The sequence below is a fragment of the Crotalus tigris genome, unplaced genomic scaffold, assembly GCF_016545835.1.
Source record: "Crotalus tigris isolate CLP2741 ecotype Arizona unplaced genomic scaffold, ASM1654583v1 scf7180000017764.6130737, whole genome shotgun sequence".
NCBI classification, from domain to species: Eukaryota; Metazoa; Chordata; class Lepidosauria; order Squamata; family Viperidae; genus Crotalus; species Crotalus tigris.
Window position 1 is genome coordinate 2,718,634 of NW_024096618.1, and position 17,510 is coordinate 2,736,143.

At 42.7% G+C, this 17,510-nt stretch overlaps 1 protein-coding gene and 1 gene segment (V, D, J or C); both read left to right on the forward strand.

Annotated features, from left to right (window-relative positions):
* Positions 1-1,823: 1,823 nt before the first annotated feature.
* On the forward strand, positions 1,824-9,390 carry LOC120307018. 5 transcript variants are annotated; one of them, XR_005556431.1, is made up of 6 exons: positions 4,056-4,283; positions 4,440-4,703; positions 6,240-6,422; positions 6,581-6,841; positions 8,541-8,646; positions 8,803-9,390. XR_005556431.1 is itself a non-coding variant. In XM_039341189.1 (5 exons), the coding sequence occupies exons 1-4, from the start codon at positions 4,205-4,207 to the stop codon at positions 8,564-8,566; spliced, it is 630 nt and encodes a 209-aa protein (XP_039197123.1). In that variant the 5' UTR covers positions 4,056-4,204; the 3' UTR covers positions 8,567-8,646; positions 8,803-9,390. The 5 variants fall into 5 exon arrangements, 3 of the variants coding, with proteins under 3 accessions (XP_039197122.1, XP_039197123.1, XP_039197121.1); XR_005556432.1 differs by having other exon boundaries at positions 6,317-6,422; XM_039341189.1 differs by lacking the exon at positions 6,240-6,422.
* Positions 9,391-14,034: 4,644 nt separating this feature from the next.
* LOC120306919 lies at positions 14,035-14,984 on the forward strand. The segment is given in 2 exon segments: positions 14,035-14,261; positions 14,418-14,984. Coding segments are annotated over 2 exon segments (516 nt in total).
* The last annotated feature ends 2,526 nt before the right edge of the window (positions 14,985-17,510 follow it).

Sequence of the window (17,510 nt, forward strand, 5' to 3'; positions counted from 1 at the left end):
CATTTATTGTAAGCCTTACTTCATTCTTAGCCTTAGCCTTGATTATTTCCCCTTCAGGATTTCCATCAATGGTATTGTTTCTATTTTTCCCCTTAGCTTATTGAAATCTGCTCTCTGGAAATATAGACCGCTAATTTGCCTTCAGTTATCCCTGCCTGAAATATAGTAAATTTTAGAATTACATGGTCAGTCTCTACTCCTACAATTTTCATTTTTTCAGTTCTTTCTTCCATGTTACTAAATCTTGAATCCAATGTAACTGATCCTCTAATTCCCTCAAGTACCTTTTGGACAACAATGTTTGTTCGTAAGACACATCAAGAACCTGTTGGCCTCCTTCCTTGGCTGCATCAAAGAGTTTGCTTTCCAGGTGATGCTGGGATAGTTGAATTCTCTCACTATGACAGCAATGATTCCTGGATTCCTTGCTGGTCTGATTGACAAATTTTCATTTATCTCTTTGGCTTGATACATGACCTGTATGTCAAATGTCAGGAAAATACAGCTCAAATGGATATAAAGATTTATTGTAAGCTTAAGCCAGGGGCCTTCAAACTTGGCCTTTTTATGACACTGGCTGAGGAATTCTGGGAGTTCAAGTCCACAAGTCATAAAAGGGCCAAGTTTGAAGACCCCTGACTTAAGCTCTCTACAAGAATCTGAAATTAGTCAGAGATAAGAGTAGAAGGAATTCAAGGTAAGCTAGCCTTAGATCTCTTGTGGGTGTGAAGAGACTCAAGACTGATGATGCATTTATCCCCTCACTCCGCTTCAGCCTGGTCATCTCCTTCACTGTAATATCCTCTCACAAGTTTCGTTTATAATTAGGTTCTTTTCCCTTTCTTTATTTCCATCCAGGCCCCTTCAACAGAATTTTGATCACATGAATTTTCACACAGGTGTAGTAATTCTTTACATATAATGCAAACCCTACAGGTAGGTCTGTTTCTTTTGAATAAATTATATCCTGATGAATGCTATTCAGATAAAAAGTCTGGAATTATCTTTGTGATATATCTCATCTTTTCCCTTTAATTTTTGTAAAGGGTGTTGACAGCCTAAGGCCACCATACAAACCACATGACTGAATAAGGATTTGCTCTCATGCTTCTAAATTTAATTTATCTACTCTTCCACCTTAGCTGGAACAGCAGCTATGTGCAAAGAAGGTATAGTTCTTGTACCAAACTATAAATCAACAAATCAAGCATATTTCTTCATGCTATTGTTGTTAGCCCTGAAAAGGGCGAAAATTAGTGTTATGCAGAACACCAGAATCATGGGGTATTCTATACACTTTTATAATCTTCTAAACTCTCACATATTTGTAATTCTTTCTCTGTAAGCTTAAGGACTAGAAACACTGCTAGTGAAAAAACAGCATATTGAATTTTTCAAGCTAAGCTAATGCCTCTCCATTGTCAAGCTATTAATACAAGAGAAGCTATTTATAGCAAACCAGCAGATGCAGCAAACCAGCCCTTCTCCAGCAGTTTCTTTTTCTAAGTAGCAGAACACCCCTCTCCCACAAGAAAGCAAATGCGGGCCCCCCATTTCTGCCCAGCCTCTGCTCTTTTTTCCTCCCTGAGCTCAGGAGCAAAGGCCTCAGGTGGGCAGGGGGTGGGTGGGTATCCGGTTCCCACCACCAGGGCGCAGGCTAGTCTGCCCTTGCAGCCACATTGCCAGCATGTGACCGGAAACCCTCTCCAGCAGCTTCTATTTCTAAGCAGCAGAAACCCTCCACACACACACACACACACACACGCACACACAGACAAAAGGCAAACGGGAGCCCCCATTTCTGCCCAGGCCCCGCTCTTTTTCCTTTGTGAGCTCAGAAGCAAAGGTTTAAAGTGTCTGAGCATCCGGTTCCCACCACCAGGGCCCAGGCCATTCCGCCCTTGCAGCCACATTGCCAGCACGTGACCGGAAACCCAGCAGCTTCTGATCTCTTTCCAGTTGCTTCAGCAGCAGCCCCAGGCTGAGATGGCTGCAGCACCTCTCCACTCCTGCCCTGGGCGCCCTGGACTCTGCTTCTTCCATGTCCTCCTGGGCTTCTGGTGCAGTAAGTGCCCTGAAAGGGGCCTGGACCCCTTCCTTCATCAGAGCCCCATTTCCCTCCATATTTCATTAGGTCCTCCCTTGACCTAATTCTTCCAGAGTCTCCTGGGCTCCACTCTAGGATCCCCAGTTGATGTCGCCTTTTTCTTTCTCTTTCTTCAGCATTTGTGGGCAGTGGCTCTGCCCTGACAGTGATCCAGACTCCAAGCTTTGTCAGTGTCTCAACCAGGGACCCTACTGATATTTCCTTCAGTTGCTCTATGGATGATACAAGCTACAACATTTTTTTGTATCACCAATTGCCTGGGAAGACAGAACTGAAAGTCCTCGGGTACCTCCCCACTGGTAGTACAACACTTGATGATATTCCAGATGAATTGAAGAATCGACTGAAAGGACAAGCATCAAAGAGCACAAATCCACCTAAGAGGGGATTTCGTTTAGAACTGTTAAATCCTCAGGCGAGTGACACAAGCTTCTATCTCTGTGCTGCAGTGTACACGGTGAAAGAGAGAGGAATAGTGGCAGGTGCAAAATTGAGTATCAGGAACAAATCTGCCTTTTAGTCTTTTCTATTCATATCTGTTTTTTTATCTGACATCCATGGGTAATCCTGTTCTACATCCTAATAGTCTCCTATTTGAAACAGACCTTGATTAATTTATGCCTTTCAGATTCCCAGAAATGGCATTTTTACAGGGGCTGTGAGGTGAGCCATTTGATCTAATAAATTTAAGAAAAAAAACTACAAGAAAAAGCCCTGCATGATGAGGGCCAGGCTGTTGTAGGCCAGCATTTCACTTCTCTGGCCAGCCAGACTTCTCCAGGCAGCTGACAAAGAGAAGATGGATATAGTTCTTTTCCTATAACTGGAACTTGGAGACTTGGTGCCCCTAACTTAGAGGTAACATTATTTTACAAAGGACAGTAGAGTCTCTCTGGTAAAATGGTTGAGAGGTTTGACTAAAACCAGAAAAAGGCAATCCTTTTTGTACTGTCACCAAGAAAAGTGTATAAAAATGGGCAAAAAAAAAAAATAAGATGAATTGGGATGAAAGACAATGGGACCACGCCCTTTCCCCCAAGTTCATTTTGGGGAATATAAATTATTTTCACTGTACATTGATTTATATATAAGTTGGGAGCATTCCTATTTACTGTGGCACAACATTAGCTTTCACAAGGGGTTATGGGTGATGTAGTCCCATCAAAGACACAAAGAAATGTTGTAAGCATTGAAAGACATTTAGATTTCACAGGTGGAAAGTGATGCACTTCTGACAAAAAGTGTCAAAAAGTTCTGTACTTTGAAATCTGAAATAATTGCTGAAAATAAGCACAGGTACACAAGGGTATCCACAGATGGGTGTCAGCAGTGTGAAAATGGTGTATGCAACCCAGCAATTGAAATCCTTTCCCCTTTTTAATGTGCATATTTTGCACATATCAAAAAGAGAAGCAGCTTCAATTTCTCAATGTTATCTACCTTTTTGATGGTGCCCTCCTTCACACAACAGGAGTCTGGTTTTGGGGAGTCCTGGAAAGGAACAAACACTAGGACTGCCTATATGGGCTAAAATCTCTCTGACCCTCCAAACTCTTCTGAGATTTCGCAGCCATCAGTTGTACATCTCCAACCTTAACTAGTCTTAAGAACTAGAAACATAGTTACTGATAGGCAAAGATGGTCCAGGATAAGGGCATTTAGAGCTGCATTCAAAGCCAATTGAAATCAGCCAATGGCTTTTGGCTGGGTATATAGAGCCATCACATTTGAAGGAACAACTGAAAGTATGAATGACTTTGCCCTTAAAAGTATTTATAGCCAAGCCAGCAGGTGCAGCAAACTGGCCCTTTTCCGGCAGCTTCTATTTCTAAGCAGCAGAAACCCTACACACACACACACACACACACACACACACACACACACACACACGGCAAACGGGAGCCCCGTTTCTGCCCAGGCCCTGCTCTTTTTCCTTTGTGAGCTCAGAAGCAAAGGTCTGAAGGGTGACTGAGCATCCGGTTCCCACCACCAGGGCCCAGGCCATTCCACCCTTGCAGCCACATTGCCAGCACGTGACCGGAAACCATACACCTTCTGTTCTCTTCCCAGCTGCTGCAGTAGGAGTCCCAGGCTCAGATGGCTGCACCACTTCTTCACTCCTACTCTGGGCTCCCTGGACCCCTCTTCTTCCATGCCCTCCTGGCCTTCTGGTGCAGTAAGTGTCCTGAAAGGGGCCTGAACCCCTTCCTTCATCAGAGCCCCATTTCCCTCCATATTTCACTGTCCTCCCTTGACCTAATTTTTCCAGAGTCTCCTGGGCTCCACTCTAGGATCCCCAATTGATGTCGCCTTTTTCTTTCCCTTTCTTCAGCATTTGTGGGCAGTGGCTCTGCCCTGACAGTGATCCAGACTCCAAGCTTTGTCAATGTCTCAACCACGGACCCTACTGGTATTTCCTTCAGTTGCTCTGTGGATGATACAAGCTACAGGATATTTTTGTATCGCCAACTGCCTGGGAAGACAGAACTGAAAGTCCTCGGGTACCTCCCCACTGGTAGTAGTACAACACTTGATGATATTCCAGATGAATTGAAGGATCGACTGAAAGGACAAGGATCAACAAGTACAAATCCACGTAAGAGGGAATTGCGTGTAGAACTGTTAAATCCTCAGGCGAGTGACACAGGCTTCTATCTCTGTGCTGGAGTTACACGGTGAAAGAGAGATGAATAGTGGCAGGTGCAAAACTGAGTATCAGGAACAAATCTGCCTTTTAGTCTTTTCTATTCATATCCATTTTTTATCTGACATCCATGGGTAACCCTGTTCTACATCCTAATGGTCTCCTATTTAAAACAGACCTTGATTAATTTATGCCTTTCAGATTCCCAGAAATGGCATTTTTACAGGGGCTGTGAGGTGAGCCATTTGATCTAATAAATTTAAGAAAAAAAACTACAAGAAAAATCCCTGCATGATGAGGGCCAGGCTGTTGTAGGCCAGCATTTCACTTCTCTGGCCAGCCAGACTTCTCCAGGCAGCTGGCAAAGAGAAGATGGATATAGTTCTTTTCCTATAACTGGAACTTGAAGACTTGGTGCCCCTAACCTAGAGGTAACATTGCTTTACAAAGGACAGTAGAGTCTCTCTGGTAAAATGGTTGTTTGACTAAAACCAGAAAAAGGCAACCCTTTTTGTACTGTCACCAAGAAAAGTGTATAAAAATGGGCAAAAAAAATAAGATGAATTGGGATGAAAGACAATGGGACCACGCCCTTTCCCCCAGTTCATCTTGGGGAATATAAATTATTTTCACTGTACAGTGATTTATATATAAGTTGGGAGCATTCCTATTTACTGTGGCACAACATTAGCTTTCACAAGGGGTTATGGGTGATGTAGTCCCATCAAAGCCACAAAGAAATATTGTAAGCATTGAAAGACATTTAGAGTTCACAGTGGAAAGCAATGCACCTCTGACAAAACACGGTTACCAAAAACTTCTGTACTTTGAAATCTGAAATAATTGCTGAAAATAAGCACAGGGTGTCCACAGATGGGAGACAGCAGTATGAAAATGGTGGATGCCACCCAGCAATTGAAATCCTTCCTCCTTTTAATGTGCATATTTTGCACGTATCAAGAGGAGCAGCAGCTTCAATCTCTCAATGTCATCTACCTTTTTGATGGTGCTCTCCTGGAAAGGAACAAACATTAGAACTGTCCTAAAATCTCTCTGACCCTCCAAACTCTTCTGAGATTTCGCAGCCATCAGTTGTACATCTCCAATCTTATCTAGCCTTAAGAACTAGAAACATAGTTACTGACAGGCAGATATGGTCCAGAATAAGGGCATTTAGAGCTGCATTCAAAGCCAATTGAAATAAGCCAATGGCTTTTGGCTGGGTATATAGAGCCATCACTTTTGATGGAACAACGGAAAGTATGAGTGACTTTGCCCTTAAAAGTGTTTATAGCCAAGCCAGCAGGTTCAGCAAACCAGCCCCTCTCCAGCAGCTTCTATTTCTAATCAGCAGAAACCCTCCACACACAAACGCACACATAGAAGGCAAACGGGAGCCCCGTTTCTGCCCAGGCCTTGCTCTTTTTCCTTTGTAAGCTCAGAAGCAAAGGTCTAAAGGGTGACTGAGCATCCGGTTCCCACCACCAGGGCCCAGGCCATTCCGCCCTTGCAGCCACATTGCCAGCACGTGACCGGAAACCATACAGCTTCTGATCTCTTCCCAGCTGCTGCAGTAGCAGCCCCAGGCTGAGATGGCTGCAGCACCTCTCCACTCCTGCTCTGGGCTCCTTGGACTCCGCTTCTTCCATGCCCTCCTGGCCTTCTGGTGCAGTAAGTGCCCTGAAAGGGGCCTGGACCCCTTTCTTCATCAGAGCCCCATTTCCCTCCATATTTCATTAGGTCCTCCCTTGACCTAATTCTTCCAGAGTCTCCTGGGCTCCACTCTAGGATCCCCAGTTGATGTCGCCTTTTTCTTTCTCTTTCTTCAGCATTTGTGGGCAGTGGCTCTGCCTTGACAGTGATCCAGACTCCAAGCTTTGTCAGTGTCTCAACCAGGGACCCTACTGGTATTTCCTTCAGCTGTTCTGTGGATGAAACAACCTACTATATTTATTTGTATCGCCAATTACCTGGGAAGACAGAACTGAAAGTCCTTGGTTACCTCCCCACTGGTACTACAACACTTGAGGATATTCCAGATGAATTGAAGGATCGACTGAAAGGACAAGGATCAACGAGTACAAATCCACGTAAGAGGGAATTGCGTGTAGAACTGTTAAATCCTCAGGCGAGTGACACAGGCTTCTATCTCTGTGCTGTAGTTACACGGTGAAAGAGAGAGGAATAATGGCAGGTGCAAAACTGAGTATCAGGAACAAATCTGCCTTTTAGTCTTTTCTGTTCATATCTGTTTTTTATCTGACATCCATGGGTAACCCTGTTCTACATCCTAATGGTCTCCTATTTAAAACAGACCTTGATTAATTTGTCCCTTTCACATTCCCAGAAATGGCATTTTTACAGGGGCTGTGAGGTGAGCCATTTGATCTAATAAATTAAAAAAAAACACAAGAAAAATCCCTGCACGATGAGGGCCAGGCTGTTGTAGGCCAGCATTTCACTTCTCTGGCCAGCCAGACTTCTCCAGGCAGCTGGCAAAGAGAAGATGGATATAGTTCTTTTCCTATAACTGAAACTTGAAGACTTGGTGCCCCTAACCTAGAGGTAACATTGCTTTACAAAGGACAATAGAGTCTGTCTGGTAAAATGGTTGAGAGGTCTGATTAAAACCAGAAAAAGGCAACCCTTTTTGTACTGTCACCAAGAAAAGTGTATAGAAATGGGCAAAAAAAATAAGATGAATTGGGATGAAAGACAATGGGACCACGCCCTTTCCCCCAGTTCATTTTGGGGAATATAAATTATTTTCACTGTACATTGATTTATATATAAGTTGGGAGCATTCCTATTTACTGTGGCACAACATTATCTTTCACAAGGGGTTATGGGTGATCTAGTCCCATCAAAGCCACAAAGAAATATTGTAAGCATTAAAAGACATTTAGAGTTCACAGGTGAAAAGCGATGCACTTCTGACAAAAACTGTCAAAAAGTTCTGTACTTTGAAATCTGAAATAATTGCTGAAAATAAGCACAGATACACAAGGGTATCCACAAATGGGAGCCAGCAGTCTCAAAATGTTAGATGCAAACCAGCAATTGAAATCCTTTCCCCTTTTTATGTGCATATTCTGCACGTATCAAAAAGAGAAGCAGCTTCAATTTCTCAAAGTTATCTACTTTTTTGATGGTGCTCTCCTTCACACAACAGGAGTCTGGTTTTGAGGAGTCCTAGAAAGGAACAAACATTAGGACTTTCCTATATAGGCTAAAATCTCTCTGACCCTCCAAACTCTTCTGAGATTTTGCAGCCATCACTTGTACATCTCCAACCTTATTTAGCCTTAAGAACTAGAAACATAGTTACTGATAGGCAAAAATGCTCCAGGATAAGGGCATTTAGAGCTGCATTCAAAGTCAATTGAAATCAGCCAATGGCTTTTGGCTGCGTATATAGAGCCATCACTTTTGAAGAAACAACTGAAAGTATGAATGACTTTGCCCTTAAAAGTATTTATACCAAGCCAGCAGGTGCAGCAAACCAGCCCCTTTCCGGCAGCTTCTATTTCTAAGCAGCAGAAACCCTCCACACACACACACACACACACACACACACACACACACACACACACACACACACACACAGAAGGCAAGCGGGAGCCCCATTTCTGCCCAGGTCCTGCTCTTTTTCCTTTGTGAGCTCAGAAGCAAAGGTTTAAAGGGTGTCTGAGCATCCGGTTCCCACCACCAGGGCCCAGGCCATTCCGCCCTTGCAGCCACATTGCCAGCACGTGACCGGAAACCCAGCAGCTTCTGATCTCTTCCCAGCTGCTGCAGTAGCAGTCCCAGGCTGAGATGGCTGCAGCACCTCTCCACTCCTGCTCTGGGCTCCCTGGACTCCACTTCTTCCATGCCCTCCTGGCCTTCTGGTGCAGTAAGTGTCCTGAAAGGGGCCTGAACCCCTTCCTTCATCAGAGCCCCATTTCCCTCCATATTTCACTGTCCTCCCTTGACCTAATTTTTCCAGAGTCTCCTGGGCTGCTCTCTAGGCTCCCCAATTGATTTTGCCTTTTTCTTTCTCTTTCTTCAGCATTTGTGGGCAGTGGCTCTGCCCTGACAGTAATCCAGATTCCAAGCTTTGTCAATGGCTCAACCGGGAAAAATATTATCTTCCACTGCTCAGTTGATGGCACAGACTATAATTTCTTTTGGTATCGCCAACTGCCTGGGAAGGTAGAGCTTGAAGTACTTGGGTCTCTCTACACTCACAGTAAAAATATTGAAGCATCTCCAGAGAAATTGAGGGATCGACTGAAAGTAGAACGGTCAAAGAGTACAAACCCGCCTAAGTGGGAAATGAGTTTAGAACTGTTAAATCTTCAGGAGAGTGACACCGGCTTCTATCTCTGTGCTGTCGTGTACACGGTGAAAAAGAAAGAAATAGTGCCAGGTGCAAAACTGAATATGAGGAACAAATCTGCCCTTTACTCTTTTCTATTCATATCCAGCTTTTACCTAACATCCATAAGTAACCCTTTTCTACATTCTAGTCATCTCATATTTAAAACAGTCTTTGGTCAATTTGTGCCTTTCAAATGCCCAGAACTGCATTCTTTACATGGGCTGTGGGATAACCCTTTTGATCTAATAAATTGCAAGACTTGCACAATGAGGGCCAGACTGTTGTAGGCCAGCATTTCAGTTCTCTTCATGCTGCTGGCGAAGAAAGGATATAGTTCTTTTCCTGTAATTGGAACTTGAAGACTTGGTGCCCCTAACCTAGAGATAACATTGCTTTACAAAGGACAGTAGAGTCTGTCTGGTAAAATGGTTGAGAGGTTTGACTAAAACCAGAAAAAGGCAACCTGTTTTGTATTGTCACCAAGAAAAGTGTATAAACATGGGTAAAAAAATAAGATGAATTGGGATGAAAGACAATGGGACCACGCCCTTTCCCCCAAGTTCATTTTGGAGAATATAATTTTCACTGTACAATGATTTATATATAAGTTGGAAGCATCCCTATTTACTGTGGCACAACATTAGCTTTCACAAAGGGTTATGGGTGATGTAGTCCGATCGAAGCCACAAAGAAATGTGCTCACAAATACTGTAAGCATTGAAAGACATTTAGATTTCACAGGTGGAAAGCGATGCACTTTTGACAAAACACGGTTACCAAAAAGTTCTCTCCTTTGAAATCTGAAATAATTGCTGAAAATAAGCATAGATACACAAGGGATACTCCACAGATGGGAGTCAGCAGTGTCAAAATTGGTGGATGCAACCCAGCAATTGAAATCCTTCCCCCTTTTAATGTGCATATTTTGCACATATCAAAAAGAGAAGCAGCTTCAATTTCTCAATGTTATCTATCTTTTTGATGGTGCTCTTCTTCACACAACAAATCTGTCTGGTAAAATGGTTGAGAGGTTGGACTAGAACCAGAAAAAGCCAAATTCATATCCACCCTCAACCATGGAAGCTCCCCTGGTGACTTTGAGCCTTTCAGCCCAGCCTATCCAAAAGGGTTGTTGTGGAGAAAGCTTACAGAATGGAGTGAGCCTAAGCTCCTGGAAGAAAGATAAGATGTAAATCTAACATCTTAATAGACAAATCCTTCAGTCCACTTTTAAAGCCCTCAAATAAGTAGTCACTACTACAACTTAGTATTCTACCATGTACAGAAGTACCTCCTTTCTATTTTAAATTACTTTTTAAGCAGTTACATTGGCTAACGCCTGGTCTGAAATCTCTGAGAGAAGAAAAATCCTTCTTCCTGTCTACTTTGTCTATTTCATGGATGACTTTATGCACTGTGGTCATGTCTCCTAACCTCACTTTTTCTTATAAAGAAATGGTGCATCTTCCTTCACCTTCTATGAGAAAACAGATGGACCACTAAGGAGATATCATTTGGTTCAGGCACTAAGGCACTCATTTGTATAGCTCAGCATTACACTGAGTTTGCACCCCTTGTCATCTTTCATTTCAGAGTCATCACATGAAATCGATTGACAGTGCACTTTGGACAGGAATATAGAAGCAAGCCTTCAGCCAATAAACAAAAATGTGACAGATCTGAGCACTGGCTCCTAGTGTTTGAGCTAAAGCAGTTCTTGGTGCCTCTCAATCAAACCCCAAGCAATAGCCCAAGAATCCCAGAAATCATAGTCACAATGAAGTTATCAAATGAGTATCTGGATCAGAAAGAAGTTGAGGGTCTGAAGCAAGGACGCAGATTTGGTGGTCCAAGTCAGGGGTTTTGTAGGTAGAAAAGAGAAGGGATGGGCTACTCAACATATCAAGTTCAGATTCAGCATCTGCTTGATTTCAGGAAAAAGCATTAATGTTGAAAAGTCCTAAACTTCTAGATAAAAGTCACTAACATTCATGAAAGCCATTGTTTCAGGGATCCAGGCCCTTGAATCTGACATCCCATGCCTCTTTGTTCTCTTTAGCAGTAGCAACAGCAGTTATGGGCTTGGTTTTCAATTCAAGTTTGCTACCCTGCTGCTCTGGGCAAGCAGCACAGTTAAATTTTCAGAGTTCCCTCAAAATCAATCTTAATCCCCAATCACAATTTGGGGGATATCAACTGAAGTAAAAGTGTATACTTAATTGACTGTGTAAGAGAAATTCCTCCATAAACTTCTTTAATAATGGGGATCAGACACACTCTTTCTTTGAAACACAAACTGTTTATTGCAGTACCAGAGGTGGCAAGGCTAATCTGAAAAGGAATGGGGTTGCAACCCTATTTTAGGGTTGCAAATGCACATATTATTAATACAACCGGTAATTGATTAATAGGTATGTTTATGAGATACGGATACTAGGATGATAAAGGTGGCATTACAAAGACAATGGATATAGCATTAAACAAGGGCTCTGTCCTTTGAGTTAGTGTTACTATTAAGGTAACCTTCTCTAAGTATTTTCTCCCAGTGACCTTCTCAGTGCTTTTCTCAGTCTCTTAGTGCTCTTAACTCACATTCTTTGTGTCTAAATATTTTATGGTTTACCACCAGCATGGATCTGGGAGGAGGGTAATTTACTTGCTTTACCCAACATCATTTTCTTTCTACTAACTACAGCTATCTACAGCAATAAACTGTAGAACCCAAGGCAGCTGAAGCATCATCTCTACTAGGACATCATCTTGATACTGTAGTTGGGGGGGGGGGGAGGAGGGATGAGAAAACCTGAATAGGCTGAGTGCCATTTTTCCACATTTCCTGTTCTTCTCCATTGCCTAGCTTACAGTAGATTTCTTTAAAAGGAAACATGACAGTATATTCATTTGCATACTTATATGTGTAACACCTACTGTATACATAAATTAAACACACATGTATTTATTAAACAAATTATTACAGCCACCCAACTTACATTTAGATGACTTGGGGAGTTAACAACATTGAAATAATCCACTGTATAATAAACACCCATTTAAAAACCCACCACACCATCCTTTGGCAGAAGCAACACAAATCAGCCACTTGATTGGGTCCATCTTCCTCCTGGTCTCCAGCTCTGACAACCAACCATATTTTAGGGTCTTTTGGAAAAGCAACAGGATGGGTGCCATATAGCATTTTAAAATGTAGAAACTGAATTGCTTTCCTTTTTTTAATTAAATAAAGGCACAGACACAAATATCAAATAAAACTGATTTATTCCTCTGTCTTTTTTTAACACAAAGATTAAAATAACCCAAAGGCATAGCTACCCTAGATGTCCTTCCACAGTATCATCATCTTGACATGAGACAACTCAGTAGCATCAATGGCACTGAGAGTAATAACAATAGTACTTAGACTTATAGACCACTTTATAGTGCTTTATAGCCCTGTCTGAACTGTTTATGGAATCCACATGTTGCCCCCAACATTCTGGGTCCTCATTTTACTGACCTTGGAAGGATGGAAGGCTGAGTCAACCTTAAGTGAGAATTGAACTGCCGAACTGCTGGCAGCCGGCAGAATTAGCCTGCGATACTGCATTCTAACCACTGCGCCACCATGGTGGGGTGATGCCAGCTGGTGCAGCTGTATATGGTCAAATTGGAAAGAAAACAAATGAAGCTAAAAGATAATTCACAATGGGAGGGAAAGCGGCAGAGATTTTCAACTATGAGGGAAGCCAATGCACTTGGATAAGGAACTCCAAAATCAAGCCTGGAAAAGCTAGCTGCAAACCTTTTTTGTACTGTCACCAAGAAAAGTGTGTAAACATGGGTGAAAAATAAGATAAATTGGTATGAAAGATAATGGGATAAAGCCCCCTTCCTCAAGTTCATTTTGGGGAATATAATTTTTTTTCACCATACACAGATTTATATATAAGTTGGAAGCATTCCTATTTACTGTGGCAGAACATTATCTTTCACAAAAGGGTTTGTGGTTGATGTAGTCCCATCAAAGCCACAAAGAAATGCGCTCACAAATATTGTAAGCAGTGAAAGACATTTAGATTTCTCAGATGGAAGGTGATGCACTTCTGACAAAACACTGGTACTAAAAAAGTTTTATACTTTGAAATCTGAACCAACAAGGATGTCTGCAGCAGTGTCAAAATGGTGGATGCAACCTGGCGATTGAAGTCCTGCCCCCTTTTAATCTGCATATTTTGCAGGTATCAAAAAGAGCTTCAATCTCTCAATCATAACCACCTTTCTGAGGCTGCTGCTCCCCTTCACACACCCAAAGAATGGTTTTTGGGAGTCCTGGAGAGGAACAAACATTAGGACTATCTTATTATAGGCTGAAATCTCTCTGACCCTCCAAACTCTTCTGAGATTTCACTGACATCACTTGTACATCTCTAACGTTATTTTTGCAACCGTTAAGATCTAGAAACATAGTTATTGACACCTATGGAAAAAATGCTTAAAATAAGGGCATTTGGAACTACCTTCAAAGCCAAATAAAATCATAGAGTGGCTTTTGGCTGGCTATATAGAGCCATCACGTTTGAAGGAACAACTGAAAGTATGAATGACTTTGCCCTTAAAATTACAGCCCCGCCAGCAGATGTAGGAAACCAGCTCCTCTCCAACCAGCTCTCCTCTCTTTTTCCAAGCAGCAGAAACCCTCCAGAGAGGGAGGGAGGGAGGAGAGAGACAGGGAGAGGAGGGAGAGAGACAGGGAGAGGGAGAGGGAGGAAGGGAGAGGGAGGGAGAGAGAGAGAGAGAGAGAGAGAGAGAGAGAGAGAGAGAGAGAGAGAGAGAGAGAGAGAGAGAGAGAGAGAGAGAGAGAGAGCAAATAGGTCCCCCCCATTTCTGCCCAGCCACTGCACTTCTTTCCTGCCTGAACTCAGGAGCAAAGGCCTGAAGAGGGTCTGGGCATCCACTTCCCTCCACCTGGCCCAGGCCAGGCAGTTCTTGCAGCCACATTGCCAGCACGTGACCGGAAACCATGCAGCTTCTGATCTCTTCCCAGCTGCTGCAGTAGCAGCCCCAGGCTGAGATGGATGCAGCACCGCTTCACTCCTGTTCTGGGCTCCCTGGACTCCGCTTCTTCCATGCCTTCCTGGCCTTCTGGTGCAGTAAGTGCCCTGAAAGGGGCCTGGACCCCTTCCTTTATCAGAGCCCCATTTCTCTCCAGATTTCGTTGTCTTCCCTTGACCTTATTCCTCCACAGTTTCCTGGGCTCCCCTTTAGAATCCCCAGCTAATATTGCCTTTTTCTTTCTCCTTCTTCAGCCTTTGTGGGCAGTGGCTCTGCCCAGAATGTGATCCAGACTCCAAGCTTTGTCAATAGCTTGGCTGGGGCAAATGTTAACTTCTATTGCTCTGTTGACAAAGGCTATAATTTCTATTGGTATCGCCAAGTGCCTGGGAAGACAGAGCTTGAAGTCCTTGGGTCTCTCTACAGTCACAGTACAACACTCGAAGATATTCCAAATGATTTGAAGGATCGGCTGAATGGAAGGATCTCAGACAATTCAGATACATCTAGGCGGAAAATGTATTTGAATTTGTCAAATCTTCAGGCGAATGACAAGGGCTTCTATCTCTGTGCTGGGGTGTACACAGTGAAAGAGAGAGGAACAGTAGCAGGTGCAAAACTGAGTATCAGGATGAAATCTGCCCTTTACTCTTTTCGATTCATGTCCATCTTTTACCTGACATCATACTAATACACGGGTTCTGTTCTAGTGTTCTCATATTTAGAGCAGCCTTTGTTTCATTTATGCCTTTCAGATGCCCAGAACTGCCATTTTTACACTGGTTGTGGCGTGAGCATTTTGATCAAATAAACTGTTAGACCACAAGAGCAGCCCTGCACGATGAGGGCCAGGGTATTTTCTGTGAGTACATAAAATTTGCATATTATGCAGGAAACTGATGCACCAGGACAAGGGTAGGCTTCCTTGGCTCTTTTATGACTCGTGGACTACAACTCCCAGAATTCCTGAGCCATAAAAGAGCCAAAGTTGCCTATTTCTACACTAGGAAGACGAATATCAAAATCAAACCCGGAAAAGGCAGCAACAAACATTTTTTGTGGCGACACCAAGAAAACTGTATACAGGTAGGCCTTGACCTATGACCAGTCGCTTAGCAACTGTTTGAACTTATAACCCACTCGAAAAAGGGGGTGACTGGGATCCCAAGTTCTGATGGTCACCCTCTACTCCAGTGATGGTGAACCTTTTAGAGACCGAGTGCCCAAACATCACCCCACCCGCAGGGCCACCCACTGCCTCCACTGCCCACTGCAGCAGATTGCTCAGGCGGCCCAGCAGCACCATGGTGGCCATGCCCTCCGCCCGCACCCCGCAGCATCATCTGCGCGTGACGGAGCACGAGGGAGGAATCTTGTTCCCGCTGCCCGACTGCCATGTCCTTGGCTATGTTGCTCTGCATGGGCTGCACCCAGGGGGACTCTCCTCTCGGGGGACTGCTGGTGAGGAGGGGGCTGTGGGGGGAGGCGGGGCTGGGGCGATGGCGCGCATGCTCAAGAGAAGGTTCTGAGTGCCGCCTCTGGCATATGTGCCATAGGTTCGCCATTACTGCTCTACCCCCTGTAGTCATGTGACTGCCCTTCTGGCAATCAGCAATATGGCCACATTTATGGCCTCTTGCAGCATCCAGTGATGACATGAGTATTTTTTATGATGGTTTTGCCAAGAACTAGTTTTTGGCAAAAATGTGTGCCATGGCAATCCATGGATTCACTTAACAGCCATCACATTTTCTTAACGACCATCTCATTTGTTTAACGATGTCTGGAAAAATAATCAGGTCGATCATCTGACCAACCAATTTACAAGTGTTAAGACTGTGATGGGCAGACTCCATTATGATTGTAACGTGCGGACTAGCTGTCAGCATGGCTAAAAAATAACATACATTTGGATACCAGATCATGGGATACCCTGTTCCCCAAATTCATTTTAGGGAATATAAATTATTTTCGCCATATACATGGATTTATATATAAGTTGGAAGCATTATTGTTTACTGTGGCAGAACATTCACCAGGGGCTTCTGGGTGATACAACCCGATCAAAGCCACAAAGAAATCTACTCACTAATATTGCAAGCAGTGAAAGAGGAGTTTTTCCATTTTGTACAAATATATTTATCTAGGATGCAGAGTGTGAGAAACATGATCCAAGAAAAACTAGAAATTTTCAAAGAGGAAATGAAGCATATTACAATGGGTGGTTTACGAATAAATAAACTTAATTGAACCGGCATAGCCAACTTAAATCAGATGATTACACGATGTATTATTCAGCTAATGAAAACATAGAAGGAAATGGCATGTGAATGATATTCAAAAAGCCAGTAAGTATGTGCTTAGTTATAGACCAACAAACAATATCATAATATCTATTGTTTTTAATGGGTATCCATTCAACATCTGTGTTACGCAAGTATATGCACTGTTACAAATCCAGTGGAAAAAAGACACTGAGGAAAATGACAAGAATTGCAACACAAAAAAAGAATTTGTAGCATTTTCATGGAGTATTTGGGGAATATAACTTGTGAAGGTTGTTTAATAAGAAAGTATTTATGCCATTTTGTGTGCTGATGTCATTATGCAAATAGTATCATTTTCATACTGATGCAATTATACGAGTGAAATAGCAATTGCCTCATTTGCAGAATGACATCATTGTGCACATGATGTGATTTTCATCATTTGTGTAATTATCATGCATCCACACAAATTACATTATTTGCAAACACCTTTTTGCTAAGATCTCATTTTGTGTGTTTGGAATTAAAAAGTCGGAGAAATAGAGGAACTTGGAATCTTTCCCCCACATAACAAAGTCAACGAGTCATGTGAAAGCATCTTGCGAAGATAAAATGCCCACTGAATTGTTTAAAGATGAAGAAAATCTTTGCTGCATGCTGCCCAGAGTCACTTGCTTTGTGAGGTGGGTGGCTATATAAATTTGACACATAAATAAATAAAGTTCTCAGCTTTATGTCAACAAAGGTGGAGCAAAACTACAGAACTTCAAAACTGGGAAAGATTGGTGTATATATATTGCTATTAAAGGAGGAAGATGCAAAAGAACATCCTGCAGTTATGTTTAAACCTTACAAAAAAAGTAGAAATAAAAATGCCAGATGAACAAACAGGCTTTAGAAAAGGCAAAGAGGCATAAAAATCAGGTAGGTAAGATAAGATGGGTAATGAAAAGAGCAAAAGAAGACAAGGGAAATATTCCCATGAAATGATTCAGTAAGGTATCTGATTGCATAGGTCATGCTAGAATATGAATGGTCCTCGACTTACGACCATTTATGTCGCTAGTAAGACATTTATTA

What these genes read in the sequence shown, in the direction of transcription:
- LOC120307018 (XM_039341188.1), top strand. Translation starts at nt 4,205, where the DNA reads ATGGCTGCACCACTTCTTCACTCCTACTCTGGGCTCCCTGGACCCCTC. An exon ending in CCTCCTGGCCTTCTGGTGCA is followed by an intron (nt 4,284 to 4,439) that starts GTAAGTGTCCTG and finishes CCCTTTCTTCAG; the next exon opens with CATTTGTGGGCAGTGGCTCT. An exon ending in ATCAACAAGTACAAATCCAC is followed by an intron (nt 4,704 to 6,580) that starts GTAAGAGGGAAT and finishes CTCTTTCTTCAG; the next exon opens with CATTTGTGGGCAGTGGCTCT.